We start from the raw sequence: 26748 nt of genomic DNA on the forward strand, positions 1-26748 counted from the left end.
ATTGTTAGAAAACAACACGGTGGAGTCCTCTGTGGGGAAAACAGTTATATCATGAAACTGTCTTAAAGAGAGAACATGAATGCACATAGAACATGTGACTTCCTTAATAGATCCATTTTTAAGGCCCTGGGAAATATCTTGGAACTTTATTATATTAGTTTGGGAATGGTGGGAATACTTTGGAGGAAATGGGTAGCACAGTTTGAAAATCCCTTATCTGGTGGAGTCTGTACCCCCCTCACCTTAGAGCAGGTGGATAGTATTGGGAGTTGCACAGCTACCTTTCAGAAGGGGAGGAAGGTCAACAAAGGTTACAGGTCCAGTTGTGGCTACGCTGAGGCTGGCACCTATGGCTTACGGTTCTCCACGGCCAGTGCTGTTCACTGTCATTAGGCGGTCTCCTTGAACCGTAGAGCTTACTTCATGTTCACAACTAGCCGTGTTGGTGTTGCTACCAAACTAGCAGCAGCAGCTATAATCATGTGTATAGCATGTGAGGTGTCCTGGGAATTTTGCCAGCATGGAAGATCGTGTAGTCCTTAAACTCAGGATGTTCTGTATTTGCTGTTTCCACAGATTTAAAGATCATCCAACGCTAAATGACAGATATCTGTTGTTACATCTTTTGGGTAGAGGAGGTTTCAGTGAAGTTTACAAGGTAAGTGTAAGAAACTGGGTACAAAGACTAAGCATTGAATTCTTGGTTATTAACAACTTGGAGAACATTAAGAATAGTGATGATTGCGGGTTGATGTCTATTTGTTGAAATTCAGAAACTCTAAGAACCTGTATCTTTAGAAGAACTGCTTCCAGTAAACCTAAGTGACTAAGGCAGGATACAGTAGTTTGCCGTATTTTCAAGTTTGAAAAATAAAAAAAAACAGGAAGGAAAAACACTTCTTTCTGGGTAGTGAAATTGCGGTGATTTTTATTCTGGTTCTATACTTTCTGCCTCACATTTGTTAGAAAAAAGTATGTGTTACTTTTATTTTTATAAAATTTTTTAGCAAAATAGATGTGTTAAAGTTAATTCTTACTTGAAAACTTGCTTTTTGTTTTTAAAATGTTCTCGTCTTCTGAGTCTGAGTGTTTAGTAACTCTGGCGTTCCGAAGAAGCATCCTGGCTTCGGCCGGGCCAGTGAAGTTCAGACCACTGTGCCTCCAGTTGGTCAGTTGTACTAAATGAGAAATTCAGCTGGTTTTCAGGATAACTGCAGATCCAATAACATGTTCACCGGTCCACACCTCCTTCAGTTTCTAGGTGTTTCTAGCACCAGGCTTTTACATGCAGAATCCGTTTATTAAATGGTCTTTACTACATGGCCCTGTGAAGTCCCTCTTCCCGAGGTGCGGCCTTCACTGTTGGGATTTACGTTATGCCCTATGAATTTATATATGGGAAATCTTTTGGACAAAATAATTAGTTTTCGTTTCAGGTAAAAACTAGTTCTACTCCCCATCTTTTTTTTTTTTTTAAGTATATTTTTTTAAGATTTTATTTATTTATCAGAGAGAGAGACAGAGGCAGGCAGAGGGAAAAGCAGGCTCCTTGCTGAGCAAGGAACCCGATGTGGGACTCGATCCCAGGACCCTGGGATCATGACCTGAGCTGAAGGCAGAGGCTTAACCGACTGAGCCACCCAGGTGTCCCTTTTTTTTTTTTTTTTTTTTTAAGATTTTATTTATTTGAGAGAGAGAGCACAAGCAGGGGCAGAGGCAGAGGTAGAAGCAGACTCCCCGCTGAGCAGGGATTCTGATAGTCGGCTTGATCCCAGGGCCCTGAGATCATGACCTGAACCAAAGGCAGACACTTAACTGACTGAGCAACCTAGACGCCCCATCCTCCACCTTTTATTGTTATAAAAAATAACTATATTTTCCAAAACCATTAGTGCCTGTGTGTGTGTATGTGTGTGTATTTTTTAATCGAAGTGTAGTTGGCACACGATGTTATATTAGTTTCAGGTGTACAACATGATGATTCAGCAGTTTCCCTTTTTTTAATGTTAATTTTTTACTGTGGTGATATATACATAAAATTTGCCATTTTAACCATTTTAAGTGTACAGTTCAGTTGCATTAAGTATATTCATAATGTGCAGCTACCATCACAATCCACTTCCAGAACTAGAATATTATTTTTATTTATTTACTTTTAATTTTTATCGTTATATGTTAATCACCATACATTACATCATTAGTTTTTGATGTAGTGTTCCATGATTCATTGTTTGTGCCTAACACCCAGTGCTCCATGCAGAATGTGCCCTCCTCAATACCCACCACCAGGCTAACCCATCCTCCCACCCCCCTCCCCTCTAGAACCCTCAGTTTGTTTTTCAGAGTCCATCATCTCTCATGGTTCGTCTCCCCCTCCGATTTCCGCCCCCTTCATTCTTTTTAATGTACTGTTTGGCTTGATTTTCTAGTTTATTGTATTTTGTTACCTATGTTTGTAAGTGGGACTGGCCCATAGTTATCTTTTGTGTATAGGCAGCATTGTCTAGCTTCTGTGTCCTAGCTTATCCAGAATAAGTTGTGCCTATGTATATATTTTTCCCCCATGCCCTGGAATGCATTGTATAGGAATTGTTGGCTCCTTGAAAGTTAGAGCAGACTCAGAATCCTGTGGGGGGATATCATTATACAGGAAAACTTTTTGATCACCTTTTTAAGTTCCTTCTACAACTATTGATTTATTCACATTTTCTCTCTCTTCTTCTCCCTCTCTTTTGATAATTTAATTTTTCTGGAAAATCTTCTGTTTCACCTTGATTTAAAAATATCCATACCTTAGTTATTTCTCTTTTTTTTAATGAAATGTTTATTTTTGTATCTCGACTGATAGGTCAGGAGGTTAGTCAGTGTTTTTTTTTTTCCCCTCTAAGAATCAACTTTTTATCTTATTGATCAAGTCTACTGTTTAATTTGGGTTTTTCTTTTCATTAACTTTTGCTTTTAGTCTTTCCTTCCTTTTACTTTCTTGGTTTTTATTTTCATTCTTGAATCATACACTTGGTTTATTTTTTATTTTTGATAAACTTTTTCAGTTGTGGTAAAAAAAACCAAAATTTACCATCATTAACCATTTTTAAATGTACAGTTCAGTAGCATTAGGTATGTTTATGTTGTTGTGAAACAGATCTCCAGAACTTTCTCATCTTAGAAAACTGAAACTTTACCCATTAATCAACAGCTCTCCCGTTGCCCTCCCACAGCCCCTGCGTACCACTGTTCTGCTTTCCGTTTCTGTGAATTAGACACTGTCAGATACCTGTATAAGTGAAATCACAATAGTCTCTTAGTGACTGGCTCAGTACACTTAGCATAATGTTCTCAGAGTTCATCCATGTTGAAGCTTGTGATAGGATTTCCTTCTTTTAAGGCTGAATAACATTCCATTGTATGCACATGCTTCATTTGCTTTATCCATTTATCTGGCAGTGGACATTGGGGCTGCTTCCTCTTCTTGTCTGTTGTGAATAGCGCTGCTTTGAACATGTGTGTGCAGAGATCTCTTGGAGACCTTGCTTTTAATTCTTTTGGCTATAAACCCACAAGTGAGACAGCTCCTTCTTTAAAAACATCAAAATTTGTTCTTGGTGCTTCCCAGTTGTTAGTTCGTGATTTCTTCATCCTGTTTTTTTTTTCCTAGTGTGTTCCTTAAACCTTTTAACATGTAGGTGCTTCCTCCAGCATTGTGTGCATTCCATGTAGTTCTTCTTTTGCTTTTCTCCACTCCCCAGAGGCCCTTCTTAAAATCAGTGGTGGATCATAGTGTCTTGGATTCAGAAATACAGTATGGTAGGTGGAGAAAAAGACACTTGTATATCATTAGTGCACTTATATAGGTGCTATTTGATCTGGCTTTTAATGGCTTGGAACGGTTCTCTACTGTAAAGCCAAGATGGTATACAAACTTGCAGGTAGACTTTAGAGTCTGTAAGAATTTCCATTTCTGTGAAATAAGATATTCTGTTTGAATTGTGTGGTTTCTATATTTTAAAAACTACTGGTTTAAATTTAGTATAAATTGGAAGTTTCTTTTATAAGCAGCCCTCTCTTGCATTTAGTGCTTTCCTGAGGTAGCTTACAGTTTAAAAAATCCGTTGAACAGTAATCATCACTATTCATGGACTCTTCCTGTGCCTGTTACCTTCATCTGTTCTTACAGTTGTGGAAACTGGCAGATGGGTGGTAATAGTGTTGGAACTCAAGTATTAAGTTTCTCATCTGAACTTTAAAAACTAAGAAAAACTATTCATTCCAAAAGAATTCCTCAGTAAATTCTTTTGTATAAGAGAAATTTCCTATTATATTAAAATACTACTCACTTTATCAAATTGTGATTTACACCCAGCATCCTCAAAAACCCACCTGTTTCCCTTCTTCCCTCTATGACACAGCACTACCTAAGCTGTTGGAGGACTTGGCCAGTAGTGGTGGTCTTTGGGAAAAGTCTGTTCCTTTCTTTGGACAGTGCTAGAGAAGTGACCTGGTGTGACTAACTTTAGACATTGCTGGGATCAAAAACTGCCTTTTACCATCATATATGGATAGGACTGTTTTTTGTTTCTGTTTGTGTTTTAATAAACACAGTATAACAAATTACGAGGTTATTTTCTAACAAACATAGTGAAAAGGAATATCTGGAGGGGCTATTTCTCACGGAGCAGGTAGTCTGTGTCCCCAGCATTTCAAAAGTGGCAGGACTTGCTAGGGAAGCATATGCCAAGTCTCAGTGTCAGCAGAGGGGTGAGATACAGCCCAGGGGAGCAGGTCCCCAGAGAGGGCGGGTGGTGTCCACCGAGAAACTGCTTGGAAGGGACTGGTAAGGCACAGGCTGACTTGCTGCTTGTGGTGTCTGCTGGGTTGTTTTCTAAGCCCTTGGTGCCAGTGCATCTGGAGACTTCTAAATTATCTGGTCACAAGTTTTAAGAAGATGGTTGTAACTCTGAAACAAGTACGTGATGTGTTGTCCTCCATGGCTGTTTGTATTTAATAATGCATTTTGGGTTTTGACTACATCCATGTGTTAAATAGAAGCTTCAGATCCGTTACTTGCCTGTAATTCTTGTTAGCTTTTATCAAGAATATAACTTACTCCTTTTCTTTGTAGGCATTTGATCTAACAGAACAAAGATATGTAGCTGTGAAAATTCACCAGTTAAATAAAAACTGGAGAGATGAGAAAAAGGAGAATTACCACAAGTAAGTGACGCCAGAGTGTGTGATTTGTCAGAATTCAGTCGTGGTGGCTGTAGTGTGAGCCTGTGTTACCAGCAGTACGTGTCTTGCTGTGGGGATGTCCTTTACTCCTCCTCACTGTCCTAGCAGACTGAGTAACTGTTCCATCTTACTGATGAGCAAACTGAAACTGAACAGAATTCAAGTCATAGTTAAAAAATGGCTGAGCTGGTATTTAAATCTAGACTTCCCTCAATCCCAAACCCATGCTCTTTAACCTCCCTTTCCATTGTGTGTCTAACATTAGCTACAATAAACAGGCAAAGCCTCAGAAACCATCTTGCTTGTCTGTAGAGAGCAGATGATAGTGCCCTGGGGATCCCGGGGAGCTTGGGGAGGGACTTTTTTTCTGCTGTTTCAGTCATTTCATCCTGAAGGAGACGGTGGGGGTACGTGAGATGCGTCAGTGGTGCTTGTTTGACTCCTTCAGCTCCTCAGTGCTTCTCTCACCTCGCCCTCACGGTTTCCCCTCTGAGAATTCTCTGTGTTCGGTGTCCTGCTTACTGGGCTTGCCTGTCTTCTGCAAGCCGCTAGTGGCGGTCCTCCGCCGTATTTAGGGAGGGGGGTGGGAGAGTGACTTCTTTTTTTTTTTTTTTTTAAGATTTTATTTATTTATTTGACAGAGAGAGAGACACAGCGAGAAAGGGAACACAAGCAGGGGGAGTGGGAGAGGGAGAAGCAGGCTTCCCGCGGAGCAGGGAGCCCGATGCGGGGCTCGATCCCAGGACCCTGGGATCATGACCTGAGCCGAAGGCAGATGCTTAACGACTGAGCCACACAGGCGCCCCGGGAGAGTGACTTCTTTAGAAGGAATGATTATTACATGTACAGGTGTGAATTTCTTAGATCCACTAATATCAGGTTTTCCTTGTTTCCCCCACCCTGAGCTTCAGAACGTAGGAATTAGTGGCTCATTTGGTTTGGAAGCCACGCATAATTTGCTTTTAGGATCCCTCCGTGGGCTTAGTATTGTTTCCTTGTTATAGGCCCAAGCCCTGAGTTAGAAATGCCCTAACCCTGAAGGGAGAAGACAGCCCCCACCCTTTTTTTTTTTTTTTTAAGATTTTGTTTATTTGACAGAGAGTGAGTGAGAGAGCACAAGCAGGGGGAGCGGCTGGGAGAGGGAGAAGCAGCTCACCACTGAGCAGGGAGCCCGAACGCGGGACTCGGTCCCAGGACCCTGGGATCATGACCTGAGCCGAAGGCAGACCTTCCCAAGACAGCCCTTTTTGATATAAACAACCCACCTCCTTTCTATAAAAGCAGTTTTGTTTTTTTTTTCTTATAAATAATAGTACTTTGGAGGGGAAAAAAGCAGTGGACTTTGAAGTAACCATTTTTTAATTGGCTGCTAAATCTCATTTCTACATCATCAACTGGTTCTTGGGGCATGGACCAGGGCAACTCTTACTGTACCCCTGTTACTTACGGGGGGGTCCAGGAACTCTTCCTTTCCGTGCAGTTTGGCAGTGGCACTCAGCCCTGGAGAAGTGGGGGTTCCTGTGCATTAAGGGAAGTAGGGCTTAGCAGAGGTAGGCAAAGGGATGATGTGTGGTTTATGCATGGCATCCTGCATGTGTATCCTACGTGACAGGCAGCTGCAGTCCAGATGCTTCTGAGGAGCAGTTACTTTATTAGAAGTGCATTCCAGTGACTTGGCGTGTGGGGACGAATGGCATACCACAGTGAACGCCAGGAGCACTGCAGAGAAGGAAACCACATGTTGTTCTGACCAGTTATAAATGAGAAATGTCCCCATTACATTGAGACTCTCAGTACATAAGGGTGTTAGAACTATACATGCTTCTCTTTAAAAATGCTCTTCAGCTCTCCTTGGAGGCTGTTCTCTATCTTATGTGTGCATTGACCACTCTAAACCACTTGACTTCACAAGGGGCCAGCCTTGGTCAACCTTGAGAAAATGGTTCCTGTGTTGGGATTGACCCATACTTTGCCTGGTCTCAGTGTCCAGCTTTTAGGCTGGCCCTAAAGAGAACTCTGGAAGGAACACTGTGGTAACTGTAGGAGGGGTGCTGCTTGCCTTAGCCTTTTGCAACAGTGAGGGATTGAAGCCGGGACTGTATGCCTCCGCGACACATTTGGCAAGCTGTTTCAAGTGCTAGCGGGTAGAGATTGGGGATCTGTCTCACATTTCTCTACCAGGCGGAGTCATAGCGCAAGTGAAGGGGGTTGTCTCATTTTTCTAAGCTCTCGACTGGTCCAGCTGCAGTCTCACAGTGGTGCCGTCCTACCTCTGTTTCCTCACCGGAGGTGGGAATCATGGCAACCAAGTACCTTCTATGGAGCTGTCTCTGCAGGGGCCATTTCCTAGCCAAAAAACACATGGGGGAGGGGGTGTGCAGAGTTCTTGTGACTTCCATTCATGCCTGGGGAGAAATTCATAAGCACTCCACCTTGCTTTGAAAGATTTTGCTTGATATGAAATCATACTGATGAATACAGGCTATATAGTGAATTAGCAAAATGTCATTAATGCCTTTGAACTTAAAGAAGGCTTATATCAAGCTCATAACAGATTTTAGAGGGTGCTTTAAAAATTCTGTATTAAACTAAAAAGTGGTTCACTTCAGTGTTGTGGTAACATTATAAAATATGAAAATGGTACTATTCTTCTGCATAGTAGTGTCTTTGCTTTTCCTGTTATGGGAGTGACTTCCCAGTCCCATCTGGAATCAAGACATTTATTTGGGTAAAAAGGAAGGAAGAACTCAAAATTAAAGGTTGTTGTTTTGTTTAATTTTGAGTTCTCTTCTGCACCTCCTTTCCTCTCCTTCCCCCACAAACAAAAAGCAAATTGTTTTACTTTTGCATTATTAAAGCATTAGTATCACAGGATTTCTTTAACTCCCCCAAACAATATATTAAAAACTCCACAGTAGGAAGCATTTCATATAAAGCTATCCACAGAAATAATTGTATCTGAATTAGTTAGTGTACTCTTGTGTATGATACTCTTCTAATTTTTTAGGACAGAATCATTTTGGAAGCCTAAATATACATCCATTTACAGGAGAGTAAAAAACTAACACGTTAGTGGATACATTTCTTCCAGTTTCTGATTACAGTTTTCTGTATTTGTTGTGCATTAATCCCTCGGATGCTAAATTACAAGTTGAACATAGGAGGGATGTGGCAGAGCTCCTGGCTTGCCTGATGAAGCACGAGAAGCGGGCTTAGGGCCTGACATGATGTTAAGGGAGGGCTTTCAGTGTTCACAGCAAATGCCCTTGGTTGACAAGGACTTTGAATGACCCTCCCTTTGGCTCTTAATGTTTGCCTCCTTTAGTTTCCTCTATTTTCTGTACCTTGACAGAGAAATTGGTCTCTGTTCTGAAACGTGCGACAAAATCAAAAAGTTTAAACAGAATGGCAGAGAACTATACATTTTTAGCGTGCTAGCATAAGAAATGACTTGAATGGTTATCTAGTTAGTCCCTAGCTTTCTAAACTTGGTTTTTGTGAACAGCATCACCTTAATTTTACTGAATGAACTATTACACGGAATCTTGATATTTGAAAAAGACAGGTGTGACGCTGCTTGGGTGGGATGTGGGGTTGGGCCACGGTTACATTTGCTCAGCATCTGCACAGGGGGCTCCGGAGGCCTGGATCTCCAGGAAGCGTCCTTTGAAACCTCCGGTCCTGTGCAGCCATGGGGAAGCCCCGAAAAGCGATGTCACAGAGCTGGGACTCGGGGCCAGGTTTCCAGGTCCCAGTGTAGTGGGTGTCCTAACACTGCTCTGCCTAAGTGCTGGCAGGTCTTTTCTTTTCAGAAAGACATAAAGATGATGAAATGAAGTATTAGAAGAAGCAAAAAAACTGTAAAAAGTGGCAGCTTGAAAAAATAAGCTTATTCAAACACAGTTTCTACCCGGGAAAAACGTGTTTAATTAATTTTAGATTCTTATTCCTCTCTCCTCCTTGTCCTGCTTGTTTCCTCAGCTTTTCTTTAGTTGAGTACTTTCTGTGCATCTTTGACATACTGGAATACACCAGTTTCAGAAAACATCATCTTAGTTTTATTTTACCATACTCTGGAAAGTTTCTCTTTTCTGACTCTTTGCCTTATAAGAAAATGCCCCAAACTAAATGGTGGTAGCTTACTTAAAATAGAAAAATTTTCTGTTGCTCTCTTCGTAAATAAGAACTAAATACTTCAAAAATTATTGGTAATTATATTGAATAAATTTGTTCTGTAATTCTTTTAAAATTCAGTGAATATGTGAAATTATATAATTTGTTTTGTTCCTAATCTTATTAAATGACTTTAAATTGGAAAAGCACTAAAAAAAAAAAAGATGTTAATATGTATATGTAAACTCTCATTCCAAGAAAACTAGGGTTCAGTAATTTTCTTTCTTTTCTTTTTTTTTTAAAGATTTTATTTATTTATTTGAGAGAGAGCACATGAGAGGGGGGAGGGTCAGAGGGAGAAGCAGACTCCCTGCTGAGCAGGGAGCCCGATGTGGGACTCGATCCCGGGACTCCAGGATCATGACCTGAGCCGAAGGCAGTCGCTTAACCAATGAGCCACCCAGGCGCCCAGTAATTTTCTTTTTTTTAAAGATTTGTTTATTTGAGAGAGAGTGTGTGCACGCACACGCACACACATGCATGCACGCACATGCCGAGGGGGAGGGGCAGAGGGAGAGAGAATCCCAAGCCGACTCCTCGCTGTGCATGGCTTGATCTCACTACCCTGAGATCATGATCTGAGCTGAAATCAAGAGTTGGACCCTTAACGAACTGAGCCACCTAGACCCCAGGTTCCATAATTTTTTTTATCAGTTTCATATTTTCTTAGAAAAAAGTAAAGCTGATAGCCCTTTAAATTCTTTTTGTAAGGAGAATTCTAGAACAAACAAATACAAAGCACTGCTAATTGCCTTATATAATCTGTAATCCTTTTACCCAAGCAGTTTATTGCCAAAATTGATCTCCTTGATGTAGCCCCAGGATATAAACATTTATAGATATGAAGTACCAGCTTTTGAAGGGAGAGAAAAAACTGTCTTTATAATTTTTAAAGCTTTGCTATTTGGGTATAAATATCAAAGAGGTGAGATTGTGATAGAATGAACTTGAAAGGGATAAAAGGTTGGCATCTAGTCATTCAACAAATATTTGAGCACCTGCTATTTTCTCAACAGCTTGGTAGACACCAGTAGTAAAAATAGGATGAGGAAAGATAGGGGGGCCAGCCGACCTGAATGGAATGCATAGGCAGAAATAAGGAGCAATGAGAGAATATGTAGGTGTATCCTTGAAGAGGTCTGAAAGACCGTCCAAAATACGAAATGTTAATTTTCCACTTTGTTTACAGGCATGCATGTAGGGAATACCGGATTCACAAAGAACTGGATCATCCCAGGATAGTTAAGCTGTATGATTACTTTTCACTGGACACTGACTCGTAAGTGCTGTGCTGTTTTAGCTTAGCAGTTGATACTGGTCTCTTGCAGTGTGTTGACTACTCATGGATTGGAGTTTCAATCTGGGTCGAGGAAATAACCTCTGAGGGAACCAAGTGCATTTATTTCTGGGTAGATGATCCTGTGTGAATTCACATTTGGGCCAGCAATACATCTCTTAGCCACAGGATATGTGTAATGGTGTGCTGGTAAATGTTTAACAACCAGCTTGGTGGGGAGGGGATAGGGCTAATTCATAGTATTCAACAGTTCCTGTGATTAATGAATTTCTCAACACGTCTGGTTTCATGCTCCTAACTTAAAAAAATATATATCCAGCTTTATTGAGATATAATTTAAATACCATATAGTTCACCCATTTAAAGTATACAATTCAAGGCTTGTAGTATATTCACAGATATGTGCAATCATCGCCACAGTCATTTTTAGAACGTTTTCACTACCTCAGAAAGAAACCCCATATTTTTTGCTATCACTCCCCTATTCTCCCCCTGCCCTGACCCCACCCTAAGCAGCCACTAATTTTTTTTTTTTTTTTTTGCTTCTATAGATTTCCTATTCTGGACTTTCATATGAATGACTCATAGTATATGGACTTTTATGACTGGCTTCTTTCATTTAACAAGATGTGTTTTCAAGGTTCATCCTTACTGTAGCATGTTACCAGTACTTCATTCCTTTTTAGGACCAAATATATTCCATTGTATGACTATACCACCTTTTGTTTGTCCATTCATCCTATCAGTGGCTTAGTGATTTAACTGTTGGCTCTTGGTAACTGTCACAAGTTGTTGCCAGCTATCTCTGACACTCACCAGTGAGTGTGGACTATACAAGAGTCTCTGCCCCAGCTGGAGATTCTGATGAACAGTGATGGATCTTTCAAGGAAGGACCAGCAATGTGATTTTATCATAGCACAAATGAAGGCGTAACCCAGTGCTGCCCATGAAATCGAGCCTCACAGGCATGTAGGAGGTTAGAGGTGGGAGGGATCTCAGTTCAGCCTTCCCACCGTAGAGATGGAAATTTGTGGACCAGGGAAGTTAAAGGACTTGCTTGAGATCTTTAGTACTCTTAGGCATTGTTGTATTTCATTACCTGGTATAGATGAGCTCTGTCACCTTTGGGTTTATCCAGGGGTTTAGAAATATTTCAGCATTTGGAAACGTTTTCTCTGTAGGAGTCTGAGCTGAGGAGAACATACTGTAGGGTCTGGCCAGCAGGTGTTTCTCTTCGCCTTGCAGGGTGATTCTAGGCGTTTTGGCCTATTCCAGACAGCAGCTGTCTCAGAGATTGCTCTGCCGAGAACTTTCCCACATTTAGAAATGTTTCCAAAAGGGGGAGACCTTAACTCCCTTTGGAAATGTGAACAATCCCTTCTTCCACCTGCTCAGGGATGTACCCTTTCCAGAAGGGTGGTCCTCAAACCTGGCATAGTCAGTGTGTGGTTAGCATGGATGGGGTTCAGATGAATATCTAGGTACAGAACAGGTCTTCACAGGGTGGTCTTACCTTTTTGCTTTGAGTAAATTCCTTGAATACTAAGTAGACTGCCCCCCCCCCCGCCACCACCACCCCTCAAAATGTAAGTACAAAAAAAAATCTCAAAAATAAATATGACTTGGGTTATTTGCAGTTTTGAATTGTGTATACACTTTTAACTAATCTGAGGAATTGACTTGGTTGTGTGCTATTCTTGAATTTATTTTGTTCCTCCTGTTGTGTGTATGGTGAATTTTCACCATCATTTTAGAAAATCTTCTGAGAGTTGTTTGGGTGTTAAAGTAAGATTTTATTTTAAGCTTGCACTTGGGCCAAAGAATACATCGACTAAGCACGAGAGTCTGTGTCTCAGATCAGAGAATCTATAAGTTTTTGATATTTATCCTCGAATAGGGTGCTAGTATGCCCTTGTATGTTTCATAAGAAACATAAGCTGTTCAGTTCAGGCATCCCACAGAACTATGTATGTGCACCTTTCATTGCGGTGCTTTTTGAAGGCCTCAAATTGCCCAGGGGCCATAGTGCTAGTCCTGAGCCTGTTTGCTCTCAGGTCTGCTCCTCACCCTTCTCCTGCTCTGCATCTTAGGTGAGTTGACCCTTGTCATCTGTTTGACCAGGCTCCTGTGTCAGTTGTTGTTCAGCTGGGGTCAGCCACTGCGGAGACAGAGATAGTGGGAGGTAGACACACACACACACACCCGCCCCCACTGTGATTCCAGTCTCTCTCAGTGACCCTCCATTCTGGTTGCACCATCTCCGTCATTTGGCCCTCTGGCCCTAGGGTGCTAATGGCTTCCTGTCTAGATGATCTCTGGGGTGCCTCACTGGCCAGTTTACCCTCTCAGCTCTTCCATCATCCATGTGATCAGTGCCCTGAATTAAAACCTCTCTGTTTTATTTATTTTTATTTTTATTTTTTGTAAGATTTTATTTATTTATTTGACAGAGAGACACAGCGAGAGAGGGAACACAAGCAGGGGGAGTGGGAGAGGGAGAAGCAGGCTTCCTGCCAAGCAGAGAGCCCGATGTGGGGCTCAATCCCAGGACCCTGGGATCATGACCTGAGCCGAAGGCAGACGCTTAACGACTGAGCCACCCAGGCGCCCCACAACCTCTCTGTTTTAAATACTCAGGTGGTTTTTATTTCCTGACTAGACCCTGAGTGATAACACCCACATTGTCACAGCTTAGGATAGTTTAAAAGGTCTTCATCTCTCAGGAATACTCAAACAATTCAGGAAGCCTTACTTTGGTTTATAACTGCCTTAGAAGCTAGATGCATGACCCTTAATGCTACAAATGGTATGTAATTTTAAATTTGGGTCTGTATATGTATTGATAAAAGTGGAGGAAAAAACTCATACTATGTAATAACACATTTGTTAGAACCACAGATACTGTGCTTTTATTTATTTTTTTAAATATTTTATTCATTTATTTGACAGGGAGAGAGTACACAATAGGGGGAGCAGCAAGCAGAGGGAAGGGGGGAAGCAGGCTCCCCACTGAGCAGAGAGCCCAACTCGGGGCTCGATCCTAGGACCCTGGGGTCATGACCTGAGCCGAAGGCAGATGCTTAACCGACTGAGCCACCCAGGCATCCCAATACTGTGCTTTTAGAACTTCTTTTACACCTTGTATTTAGCAAGGAGAGATTATAGTACAGTATTGTGCCAAATTGCCATGAGATATGACATGAAACCAATTCTTGGGACCTGAGCAAACCCTAGATTCTTTCTTACTGTCAGTACTCGGGGTAATATGAAATGTTTGCATTGAGAATTGTGTACTTGACCACAATATGCTTGTTTAGAACTGGAGCACAGCATGTGTGGGAGACCCTTCTGAAAAGATCCCTAGCTTAGGTACATTACAGTTCTTGTCCGTATTCGTATAGTCTGGAATGTCATGGGTACACTGTAGCACAACAGATTCTGGTGTGGAGGGTGTGAAGGCTCTTCACCAGGGGAGAATGCAGTTTCCTTCCCGTCAACCACTCAGGTAGCTACTACTGAATAAAGAATAGAACACTACTTTAAGGAATGAAGAAGAACAGAGCAAGAAGCTAATTACCTGAAGTTTTCACTGGGGCTGGTTTAAGAAGTCTTAATCTGCTTGCTCTTTCCCACAGTCAAATGTCGTTTTATTTGTCTTTAGGTTTTGTACAGTATTAGAATACTGTGAGGGAAATGATCTGGACTTCTACCTGAAACAGCACAAATTAATGTCGGAGAAAGAGGCCCGATCCATTATCATGCAGATTGTGAATGCTTTAAAGTACTTAAATGAAATAAAACCTCCCATCATACACTATGACCTCAAACCAGGTATGTCTGACTTTTAGGTGACTGTATTGATGGCTTTTCTCTGATCTTTGAAGTGACTTGTAATTTTACAAAGTTAGAGAATGTGAGGGAGCCTGGAAGCCTGGTAGCGTCTGGCTCTGCCCGGGCAGGTGTGGGAACAGAGTCCTGGCCCCACAGTGCTGGGCTTGAGAAGGGGCGTTGGATTAAATACTCAGAAGAAACAATGCCCTTGTCTTTAGAGCCAGGGCAGTTCATGATGTCAGCCGATTTAGAAAGAACTGCTCTGGCAAGCTCAGCTTTGTTTTTTTCCCATTACTCACACTGCGTAGCCGTTCCTCTCCTCCAGGTCTCCTTGATAAGGGCCCCCAGATGAACAAATTATTTTGTAGGTACACCTCCTGTTTCATTAAATCCCAATAGTTTTTCATCTTTTTGTACGGTTACTATGTAAACTTCAGTAGACCTTAGCGAACAGTAGAGGGCGGTTAAACTTCTTACCTCTGTTTTTGTTGTCGTCATCGTGGGCCGGTTTTCCAGAAGTCTGTGTATGTTCTCTGTAGATAGCTGGCACCAGCTTGGCTGGGGTGTTCGGAAGATGGTTCCCACTTACCGCCTGGTGGGCGCCGTTGTTAACTCTGCTTTCCTCTCCTGGTAGCTGCATATTAAATCTCACTATTTATACTATTCTTTAATGTTCTAATACAGTTCAAATGACTAAAAAATTCATTACAACGAAGTGATTTTTAAAACAATGGCCATTGTGTGATTGGGTTTTCCATCGCTGAATCCAGTACATTTTCCTGGTGTAGGAGCTGTAGGTGGCACTGTGGTACTAGCTTTGATTCCCTTGTATATTTTTGTGTTTTTTGTTTTCTGGGTTTTTTGTTTTTTGTTGTTTTTTTTTGTCCTGAAACGACTGTTCTAAACAGGGTGGTTTGGAGAGCGTTACTGAAAGTTCAGATGAAACTTTCCCACCATTTTTAACCAACTGTCCAAGTGATATTTTACTTTGGCGAGTTACTATTTTTTTCCCACTGCTCATAGTGGTGGTTTTGGCACATCTAGCAGGTGATTCTTGGAAAATGCAAGTTTGCAGCCAGACACTGAGGACTCTCCTCCAGCATCCAGAGTCCAGATCATTTTATTCCAGGAATTTAGATGTTTGCTATTATGTACAAGAGTTTGAGTTCAGTTGTCCCCTTCTTGTCTGTTATTACCTTGAACTTTTCTCTTAATTAGTAAGTCTCTTTTTATTCATGAAGGTTTTCATCTTTTTAGGTAATATTCTTTTAGTAAATGGTACAGCATGTGGAGAGATAAAAATCACAGATTTTGGTCTTTCCAAGATCATGGATGATGATAGCTACAATTCAGTGGATGGCATGGAGCTAACATCACAAGGTGCTGGTACTTATTGGTAGGTATTTGGGAGATCTGCCAGGTTGGCTGGTGGAGATAAGGCTGTGCTATACTGAAATATTGGTAATTGATAATTAATATCTACATCCTGTCTTAGGCAAAAATGCTGTAAACCAAAGTAGACTTTCCTCCCCAAATATTACTGTCTTTCTGGCAGTTCGACTCTGTATTTAATTAATTTTTCTTTCCTTTTTTGGAAACCATTGAGAGAGGTTATATATGGCCAGGCGTTGGAGTTGTGTGTTTCTTCCTAGGGCTTGCCTTACGGAGTAGGAAGAGAATGAGATTGCTCATGTGTATTTAAAGAATGGCCCTAAATTATTTTCAATACAAATGCAGCTCTCTCTCTCTCTTTTCCCAAAAGAGGGGGAGAGAGGGAGAGAAAGAGAGAGAATCTTAAGCGGCTCCATACCCTGCGCGGAGCCTGATGCGCGGGGCTCAGTCCCACAACCCTGAGATCACGACCTGAGCTGAAATCAAGAGTTGGACGCTTAACTGACTGAGCCATCCAGGTGCCCCATTGCAGGTCTCTTCCTGTGCATCAGTGGGATGAGGGATTAATCTCTAGAGTTGCCTGAGGATGATGGACTGTCGAGAACTAAGGAGTTGTGAAAGATCAATATGTAAAGTAACCACAGCATCCCTTGAAATCTAAACAGGAAAAAAGTACAGTTTGCCAGGAAAATTATCCATCTCCTCAGCCATGCTCTAAACGGTTTTGGGCCACCTATCTTCCATGTGTTGTCACTCATCTCCCTGCAACCACCCTACCCCAGCTAGCTCTATGACCTCTCCTACTTCTGCCTAGTATTCCTTTCGACAGCAAGAACCGTAAAAGATACCTGCAGCCCAAGCATTTAACTTGGTGATTGTAAAGGCGTGTTAACAGAGCTTCCGGCATGTTAACAGAGCTTCCTTTTCACTTCTGAGGTGGTAACACAAAGCTACATATTGGACATGTGATTCCAACATGGAGAAAGCCTCCAGCAGCACTCAGGGAGGGGTCATACATGCTGTTAAATCCCAGAGTCTGTTGGTCAGTCTCTTATCTTTGAGACTGGAGGGCCCTGGGCTTTAGCAGAATAGTGACTGCCTGGGAATGAGGGTGTGGGTTGGAAGCAGACAGAGAAGGGGGAGTTCGTTCACAACCCACAAGATGAGCTCTTTGCTCATCAGTCTGATCATATGTAAGTTATGTATGTTAGAGAAACCGTCACATCCTGAGAAAAACACCATGTGCACAAAATTTCTACTTTTCATTGCTCCTTATTTTTTGTGGTGATGGTACCTATAGTGAAAACCAGTCCCTAAATTAAAACTTTGAGATTCTAGGTTTAAAATAGAAGCTACATTTACAGTGTTTATTTACTATGGTGGTTATTGTGGGTTAGTGTTCCTGTCTCTAAATGATACAAAAATCTCTGTTGTTGGAAATTCTGGAAACAGGTCTATACCTCTGCTATATAAATTCACTAGAACTTAGATTTTAGCTTTTTTTTTTTGTAGTTCTTTTTAAAAAGTGAAGCTAAATAACGTTTAAATTAGTTTTCTCATTGCCACCTATTGCTATATTTGCTAAGCTATTAAAAATTTAGTGTTTGAAATTTAAACAAAAATTATGTTTGGGATTTGCTTCAAAGTAATGTTTGGTGGGGGAGGGGCACATGAACAAAGATTGGCCCCATGTTGATACTTACTGAAACTGGGTGATCGTTACTTGGGTGTTAGTTTTACTGTTTACTTCAGATTATATTTGAAGATTGGTTTCATAATAAAAGGTGTGGTAGAGAGGGAGGCTACTGAGAAAATTTAATTCCATGGGTTCCTATGAAGGTTTATAGAGTCTCCGTGTTGGTAGAAGCATTATCATAATTACCCTCCTCATATGTCATCCTCTTGTGATGTCTGCAGAGATATAAACAGGATGGGAAGACAACAAAGTCTAGGTGACTGCAGTATTTTGGTTGTTGCAGTATTTGGTAGAATTCTTCTACATTGAATACTATTTTTAAGATTTTATTTTTAAGTAATCTCTACACCTAACATGGGAATCGAATGCACGCCCCTGAGATCAAGAGTCACGTGCTCTGTGACGCCTGGGTGGCTCAGTTGATTAAGCGGCCTACTCTTGATCTCAGCTCAGGTCTTGATCTCAGGGTTGTGAGTTCAAGCCCCACATCAGGCTCCACACTTAAAAAAAAAAAAAAAAAAAAAGTCGCATGCTCCACCAGCTGAGCCAGTCAGGCACCCTGAATACTCTAAATAAATGACCTGTAGACTAGGCCTTGAGAATCTTCCCTATGACGATTTTATCATGATGGAATATGCAACTTGTTTTTTAAACACAATTGAGTGCAATGTCTTAGAACTGTCTTTTCTCTCCTGAAGTCCTCGATAGGGAATTAGAGCGCTTATTATTTTCAGTATTATTTGGATGAAGAACTAGTTTATTTCTCCATTTACACATGGGAAAACTGAGACCTAGAAAGTGATTTTCCAGATTTGTACTATCCAGTGGCAGTGTCTTTTTTTTTTTTTTTTAATCAATGTCTTTTGTACTCTGAATATTTGGGTAAATTATTACTCAGCATTTGGATAAGTTCAACAATTTCTGTCCTTCCCTAACACCTCCACAAAAGAGTTGTAAATACTAAATGATCATTTTGGAATCAAGTTTCTATTTTTATTTATCCAGCATATTTAAATTATGTATGTTGAAGAATCAAGAACTATGAAAAGTCGGGTTCAGAGAGGTTTTAGTGGCATTTGGGAGAGCTGTTCTTTTTATTCTTTTTCCTTTATTTTTATTTCTTTGCTTTTTTTTCCCTCTTCATAAGTTCAGTGTGTGTTTTGGCTAACAGTTTTCATTGTGAAACAATAATGTAGGTCAGTGGTCTTAATCATCCCAAAATGTCTGTTAAAAATATAAATAAGAAACAACATGAGACTAAACTTCTTTAAAAAAAGAAAAAAGCCCATCATCAAATATTTTCTTCCTCTCAATTCTTGTGGCCCCCTTCAAGTTGTAAGTTTAGATTTTTATACCAGAAGCACAGCAGGGTCTAAAATAATTTTTTCACAGAATTGATTTTACCAGCATGAAATCTGTAGAAATCAGTCTGTTATCTTCAGAATGCTGCCTTCCAGCTGCGCCATGGCTAAGACCCCAGGCAATGAGTGGAAGCATATTTGTTGGGTTTCCTAAATGCAAAGAGGCCCTTACCTTCCACACTATACAATTTGGTGTGGTTGGCTGCCCAGCTAGTCTTTTTCAGAGGCCAGGGGTGGGTGGGGAGGGAAGGAATTCAGATGAGGATTGAGTTGTGCTAACTACTAGTTTGTTTGGCTTTTTCTCCCCTACTTGTTAGACTTCCAGTAAGCCCCTGATCGTCCTTCGAGTGGGAAATGTAAAATACCTTTGATAATTTGGACTGTAATATCACCATTTATTATAGGTTTTAGGTACTCCCAGTCTAGAGTTTGCAAAGAGGCTACTTTAAGAAAGCAGACAGCCGGTCCTCTCAGAGATTTATACGGGGTCCTGAATTCATTCGGACTTTGAAGATAGTTATTTTAGAGAGTCATCTTTTTTAGCCAACATGAAAGCAAACCCACACCACTTCGAATTCTATTTGGATGTTTGTTGCTGCAGCTCATAAAAGCTGGAATGCGCTGCTTTTGTGTTGTCCCTCCTTTCTGGAACTTGTTGAATGACACTTATATTAGGGCACAACCCTGGGAAAGGATGCTGGGGTGGGTGAAGCAGGGACTGGGGGGAATATTTGCCCCTCTCAGTGAATTGAGAAGTGTATTTTAAGGCTTTTAGGACATGACTGCCTCCTTAAGTTAGAGTATCTTCTCGCTGACTTTACCCAGCTAGGCCCAGTTGCTTTTTTGGCAAAATTTCAGTTAAAATTCAGATAGTTTTTATTTCCCCTAAGGTCTCCTACTTTGCCTTTTTGTACATGTCCTAGATTTTATACAGTCATTTTTCTAAGAATTTTTATTTTCCTTTTGTCCCAGGTATTTACCACCAGAGTGTTTTGTGGTTGGGAAAGAGCCACCAAAGATCTCAAATAAAGTTGATGTCTGGTCAGTGGGTGTGATCTTCTACCAGTGTCTTTATGGAAGGAAGGTAAGGAAGAAGGTCAGATGTGGTGGCCTGACGTCTGTCTTGGGCTTCATGTACACACTGGCATGGTGTCGATGATTCTCTTGGAATTAATCATTTGGTTATACAGAATGGAATCCTGAAAGTTGTGGTTTGAAGAAAATACAGACAATAATAAAAGCTTTATGCATAAGCAGAACTTTTCAACCCTAGAGTACTTAATGAATTCCACTGGGCTATTGAAAACATGCGTTTTTGCTGTTTTCAGTTAGATCCAGGGTATGTTTTGTTTCTGATAATATATACAAGGAATTATATGAAATAGTTTATTTAAAGTATACAGTCATTCCAGGAGCCATTCTTTAAGGTCCCAAGAACTGAAACTTGAAATATCTACAGGGCTCTTTATTCCCAGCCATCCCATTAGTTAAAGCTATTATTAATAAAAGCATGCTTTCTATTTTCTGTACTAGGGAGGTGTAGTGTTAGAAAGTATTCACTGTCTATTACCTCTGGATCAAGGTGATAGATCATTTGGACACATAATAACCTAGGTAATAAACTATACCTAATGAATTTTCACATTTGTGTTTTCCTTATGAGCCTACTACCTTATAAATAAACATACATACTAGGATCCGGTGTGTGTATACTCAAATTCTTGCTGTCAGTGTGTTATAAATACCTGAAGTTTGTTGGTGGTCCTGACAGTGTAGGTTGTGGGTATAAGCCATTTGGGAGTTCTGCAACTCCCTCGGACTCTTAATATTTTTATTACAGTCCCCAAACCAAGCTCTTCGTTCAGATTTCATCTTCCTCTTTAACTTCTCCTTGGTCTTTGTTTCTTTATCTTACCTCTCTAATATGGGGAAATGATTCAGAACCAGCCATAGGGGTTAATTATTATTATTTTTAAGTAATCCCTACACTCAGTATGGAGCTCCAACGCACAACCCTGAGATCTAGTTGCGTGCTCTACTGACTGAGCCAGGGAGGTGCCCCCGGAGGAGTTAATTATTACTTATTCTCTGATAATGTGGAAGTGCTGCTGATAATGTTGGTAGGGGTTATGTACAGGCACTGTAGAGATGACACTAGGCTTGAACTTGTATTTTAAGACTTTATTAGAAAATTGGGGTTCCTGGGTGGCACAGTCGGTTAAGCATCTGATTCTTGATTTTGGCTCAGGTCATGATCTCAGGGTCGTGAGATGAATCCCCCCATCAGGCTCTTCGCTCAGCGAGGAAGCTGCTGAAGATTCCCCACCCCCCACCCTCACACACTCATAAAATCTTTTGGGGGGGCAAAAGAAAAGAAAACGGCACATTGGGGTACAGATGAAGCTGTTAAATAGCCCCAGCCCCCCCCCCTTTGTACTTACTCCTTCTCTTTTACTTCCTTTTCCATCTCTCTTTACCTGTGTCTTGGGTCTGCCAGTGGCATGCATATGTATTACTTAAGCCTACAGGTATCACTCAGGGGAGAAGAGGTTGCTGGTTCCTTCTGGAATGTTCTTTTTCTTGGCTGTAAGCAAAGCTGAACAGAGGTGTCGTGATATGACAGATGCTGCTTCCTGTCCCAGTTCTGCCTTAACCTTGATGTTGTCCTGTGAGCATGTTATTAAGTTCTGAGCCTTTCTACCCCTCACCTATAAAAAGAGAGAGTTAGAGGAGACCATCTCCAAAGTTCTTTTTTTTTTTTTTTAAAGATTTTATTTACTCATTTGAGAGAGAATGAGAGCACGAGAGGGAAGAGGGTCAGAGGGAGAAGCAGACTCCCTGCGGAGCAGGGAGCGTGATGTGGGACTCGATCCCGGGACTCCAGGATCATGACCTGAGCCGAAGGCAGTCGCTTAACCAACTGAGCCACCCAGGCGCCCCTCCAAAGTTCTTTCTAGCAGTTCTCACTGAGGCATGTTTTCTTTCCCTTCCTTAAGGTTTTGAATTGTGTTCTCTTTAATTTTAACCAGAGGCCCACCTTTGTTTTGTTTTTGTATGATAGCCTTTTGGCCACAACCAGTCCCAGCAAGACATTCTACAAGAAAATACTATTCTTAAAGCTACTGAAGTGCAGTTCCCGCCAAAGCCAGTAGTAACACCAGAAGCAAAGGTAAGTTGTGACCCACTGGCCAGCAGGAAATGACTGTATTATTTCTCTGGGTAATAGTGGATGGATTATCAGTATAAAAGTCAGGAGTCATTCAAAACCTCCTCATTCTGAATCCTGTTCAACCCTCTCCTCCTACAATAACTGCTTCGGGTGCCTGGTGAGAACTAGGCCCTGTCTAGGTGGCAGAGAGGGAATAATGGCGAGTGTGTAGCAATGAACTACAGATGGGGTCCCTGCCTGTTAGGAGTTTCTGTTCCAGCAGGTGAGACAAACAATAACTAGCAACAGATCCATCTCAGATGGTAAAAAATAAATGCAAGTAAGAAGATGGAGGGGCCAGAACTCCTTTTATGATGGCCTGGTCAGGGACGGCCTCAGTGGTGAAGTGACCAATGAGCAATCTTGAGTGATGTGAAGGTGGGAGCCATGTGTAGATTTGGAAGAAGAATAGTCCAAGCAGAGAAGTGTGTGCAGCTGAGATGTAAGTGCAAGCTTAGCAGATCCACAGAGCAGAGAGCGGAGGGGAGGGTGGTCAGTGGGAGAGGCAGCAGGACAGATGGGAAACACTCGAAGGTTTTACTCAGGGCAGCTGTGTGATCTGATCCCTGTTTCAAAAGCCTGCCCTGGCGGCTGTGTGGAGAGAAAATTCAAGGTGGAATTATTTGACCAGTAACTATGCTGTCCAACTCGAGGTAACCCATTTAACTCCCGTGTCATATCTCACTGAGAAAGGTTCGTTTTTAAAGGCCAAGGATTATTAAGTTTATTTTTGTGAGTTTGTTTTTATCTTCCAAATACTTTAATCAGGCAGCTACCTATAGATGTGTTTGATTTTGGAAAACCAGTATTGTTGCTGTACTTTTGGTTTTTATTAATTAAACATGGAAAAAGAAAATCATTACATCTTGTTTTAGGTGTTTTGTGGGTTTTTTTTTTTAGGAGACTTTGTTAGACTATATTTTTATTTTTTTAAAGATTGGTTTTTTTTGTTTTTAAGATTTTATTTATTTATTTGACAGAGACACAGCGAGAGAGGGAACACAAGTGAGGGAGAGGGAGAAGCAGGTTTCCCTCCAAGCAGGGAGCCCAATGTGAGGCTCGATCCCAGGACCCCAGGATCATGACCTGAGCTGAAGGCAGACGCTTATCGACTGAGCCACCCAGGCGCCCCTGGGCTATATTTTTTAGAGCAGTTTTAGACTCACAGCAACATTGAGCAGAAAGTAGAGAGTTTCCATGTATTCCCCATTCCTGCACATGCACAGCCTCCTGCACCAGAGTGGGACATTTGTTATAATCGATGGACCTACATTGCGACATTATCATCACCCAAATGTAAAGTATGGCCTGAGGGTGATAATGACATTTTAGATTTTTAAAAATCAATTTATTTATTTAAATAATTACATTACAAGACTCTGATTAAATAGGTCTGGTTAAAAAATAGGAAAAGATAGATCATCTGTTTAAGGGCCTTTGTGATAAGAATTGTAGAAACTGAGCCTGTGTAGCCCTTCATACCTAGCACAAAGGAAACTTCCATGTTGGTAGTACATTAGGATTCTGAATGAAACCCAACTCAACAGTATGATTCTATGTCTGCAGTACTCTTGGGGAGACAAGTCCTGTTCAGGTTTTCCTTTACTACTTAGGTGTGTGCCTGATCATTGCAAGGAAGAATGAGATACACGGGAAGCATTTACCTATCTGTGACACACTGTAGTGTTAGTAAGTGTGGGTCTCCTCACCCTGCCTGTGGTGGTGGCCTGTCATCGCAGTTTTCACTTCCTCAGGAAGTAGAAAGTTCACGTGAGGCCATGGTTTGTACACGCAGGACCGTGAAGATAGACGTGCCCGGGTAAACCGGCCAAGGCAGAGAGAGAGTGGTTTTTGTGTTGGTCTTTGTGCTCTGGGGGCAGAGGTATTTAGAGGTCGGGTCGTGCCCCATTCCCCCTCAGGAATGGCTTGGCCGCCTCCTTCGGGGAAATAGTCCGTGGCCAGAGAGAGGTGCGGCTGCCCACGCGTCTCCTTGCCTGGTCCTGTCTGGGTGTGCCCGGGGATTTCTGGGAAGGGCCCTGAGCCCCTTCTCTGTAGAAGACATTTGCTCCGGGGCTGGGCCTTGGCAGCCACTACAGAGCCTCAGGGTTCCCTCTGGGGGCACCAGGATGATCTGCCTCAGGCTTCTTCAAGAACCTTTCCTTTCAGGCGTTTATTCGACGATGCTTAGCCTACCGAAAGGAGGACCGCATCGATGTCCAGCAGCTGGCCTGTGACCCCTACTTGCTGCCTCACATCCGAAAGTCGGTCTCCACGAGTAGCCCTGCAGGAGCTGCTATTGCATCGACCTCGGGGGCGTCCAATAACAGTTCTTCGAATTGAGACCCACTCCTAGGCCGCGAACTGTTCAGCACACACAAAGTGGACAAATGGCATTCAGCAGCGGGTTTGGGACATAGCGAATCCGAATGGATCTCATGAAACCTGTACCAGGTGCTTTTATTTTCTTGCTTTTTTCCCATCCATAGAGCATGACAGCATCGATTCTCATTGAGGAGAAACCTTGGGCAGCTCTGGCCAGGCCTCGTAGGAAAAGGCCCCGCCCGAGGTTCCGGCGTCAACGGCCACTGCGTGTGGCTGCTCTGAGTGAGGAAAAAATTAAAAAGAAAAACTGGTTCCATGTACTGTGAACTTGAAAACATGCAGACTCAGGGGGGGTCCCTGATGCAGTGCTTCAGATGAAGAATGTGGACTTGAAAATACAGACTGGGCTAGTCCAGTGTCTATATTTAAACTTGTTCTTTTCTTTTAATAAAGTTTAGGTAACATCTCCTGAAAAGCTTGTAGCACAAAGGCTCAGCTGGGGATGGTGTTTGACTTCGGAGGAAAAAAGTTGCTATTGCCCGTTAAAGGCACTAGAGTTAGTGTTTTATCCCTAAATAATTTCAATTTTTAAAAACATGCAGCTTCCCTCCCCCCCCCTTTTTTATTTTTGAAAGAATACATTTGGTCATAAAGTGAAACCCGTATTAGCAAGTACGTGGCAATGTTCATTCCAGTCAGATGCAGCTTTCTCCTCCGTCCGGTCTCCTGTTTGCAATCGCTTCCCTCGTCTCAGCAGGGAAGGTGTCAAGTGGGAGGACTGAGGTGTGTGGGGCTTTGCCGTCGGACAAAGAACGAGGTTAGAAGCCCGCAGCTTGGAGTCTCTAGGTTTTCAACTCTTTCTTCACAATTTGAACACTTGACGGTTGTCCCTTTTAATTTATTTGAAGTGCTATTTTTTTAAATAAAGGTTCATCTGTCCATGCAGTCCTCTTGGATTCTCTGAATGTAGTAACTATCAAAAACTGTTCCAGAGGTAGGCAGAAAATAGGCCGGGGAGCCAAATGCTCTAGGGATCGGAAGGTCCTCCCCGTGGTCTCTGTGTGCTTGCTAAATGGTGTATCTTTCTTGTTAACCGCAATATTAAAACTTGATCAGCTCATAAGCTTTCCTCTGTTAGATCTTTTGGCAGGAAACAACTTCCAGCCCTCTACATTTCGTGGGTGTGTGCTGGTGTGTGTGTCTGTGTGTGCATGTGCACACACGCTTTGTCTCACTTCAATAGATTGATCAAGTGGAGTTGAAAAAAAAATCCCAGGGAGATAGGTATTTCGAATATGAACATTCTTTGGAACTCTTTTTTCCCCCCTTACATTTGGTTGTTTCTGAGATGTGTGAGCGACTGAAGACGGAGCTGAAATGGGAGATGCGTGGCCCCACCATGCCCTGAAGCAGCAGAGCACCCGACAGTAGAGAGGGGAGAAGGCCAGAGCCTGAGCATGTGGTAGCCAGCTTGGAATGTTACTGACATATGTGGCAAGAGGGCTGAGCCAGAAATATTTAAAGATGCAGCAGCATCCAGGCATGTGAGTCCCCTGGGCAGGGGGAGGGAAGTCAGGAAGGCTAGAGAGCTCTCACAGAACTCAGTCTTTCTTTCACGCGTGAAACATGTCACCGGGGACACTTTTGCTGGCACCTGTGTTGGCTTTGTGCCCCTGCCCTGCCCTACTCCCCTCGGTCCCAGGTGCTCTTAGGGGAAGATGTAGTTGGATCCCAGCTGGAGAGATGATGGTGGGGAGGTACCGTCTTGCGGAACTCTGGATGGAAGGAAGTCAGCCTGGGAGCCGTCGGTGCGCCCAGCTTTCCAAGTTGTTACAGATAAATTTTTTCTTCCAGATTTCCATTTTGTCGCAAGTGTTTATACACACTTTAACACGTGACATACGTGTGTATGTATGTGTATGGTACCTTTTTCTAACCATGACTTTCAGGCTAGGAAGCAGAGAGTCCCTATGGGTCTCAAAGGTTGAGCGCCCTGGAAGGATGGTGTGTGGCATGCGTGAAGAGATGGATGAGTTGAGACTGACTCAGAGTATTAAGTTCTATTCCTTGTTTTCTCTTCTCATTCAGTGATCTTGGAAGACCTTTTTTTTTTTATTCCCAACTTCTCTTTTTTTAAGATTGAAAGAATGCTGCATCTTTAAGCCTTCCCCTCTAACTTCCTGCCTCCTCCCCCCTGGACTTGTAAGTGGAGCCGCAGGACTTTATTTGTTGATCTAC

General features: G+C 42.0%; 1 protein-coding gene across 12 annotated transcripts in view; it reads left to right on the forward strand.

Moving 5' to 3' along the window:
• Nucleotides 1-25763, forward strand: part of TLK2 (tousled like kinase 2) — a 123093-nt gene extending 97330 nt beyond the window's left edge. For all 12 annotated transcript variants that reach the window (XM_064583069.1, XM_064583070.1, XM_064583071.1 and 9 more), the window contains 8 exons: nucleotides 577-658; nucleotides 5120-5211; nucleotides 10592-10681; nucleotides 14362-14531; nucleotides 15789-15927; nucleotides 19953-20064; nucleotides 22042-22149; nucleotides 24355-25763. In XM_064583069.1, coding sequence (XP_064439139.1) covers nucleotides 577-658; nucleotides 5120-5211; nucleotides 10592-10681; nucleotides 14362-14531; nucleotides 15789-15927; nucleotides 19953-20064; nucleotides 22042-22149; nucleotides 24355-24528 — 967 coding nt within the window. In that variant the 3' untranslated portion in view covers nucleotides 24529-25763. The remainder of the gene's footprint in view (nucleotides 1-576; nucleotides 659-5119; nucleotides 5212-10591; nucleotides 10682-14361; nucleotides 14532-15788; nucleotides 15928-19952; nucleotides 20065-22041; nucleotides 22150-24354) is intronic.
• The last annotated feature ends 985 nt before the right edge of the window (nucleotides 25764-26748 follow it).

This window comes from Mirounga angustirostris, unplaced genomic scaffold, assembly GCF_029215605.1.
Source record: "Mirounga angustirostris isolate CCGP_5_RB_7025 unplaced genomic scaffold, mMirAng1.0.hap1 SCAF_17, whole genome shotgun sequence".
In the NCBI taxonomy this organism is placed as follows: domain Eukaryota; kingdom Metazoa; phylum Chordata; class Mammalia; order Carnivora; family Phocidae; genus Mirounga; species Mirounga angustirostris.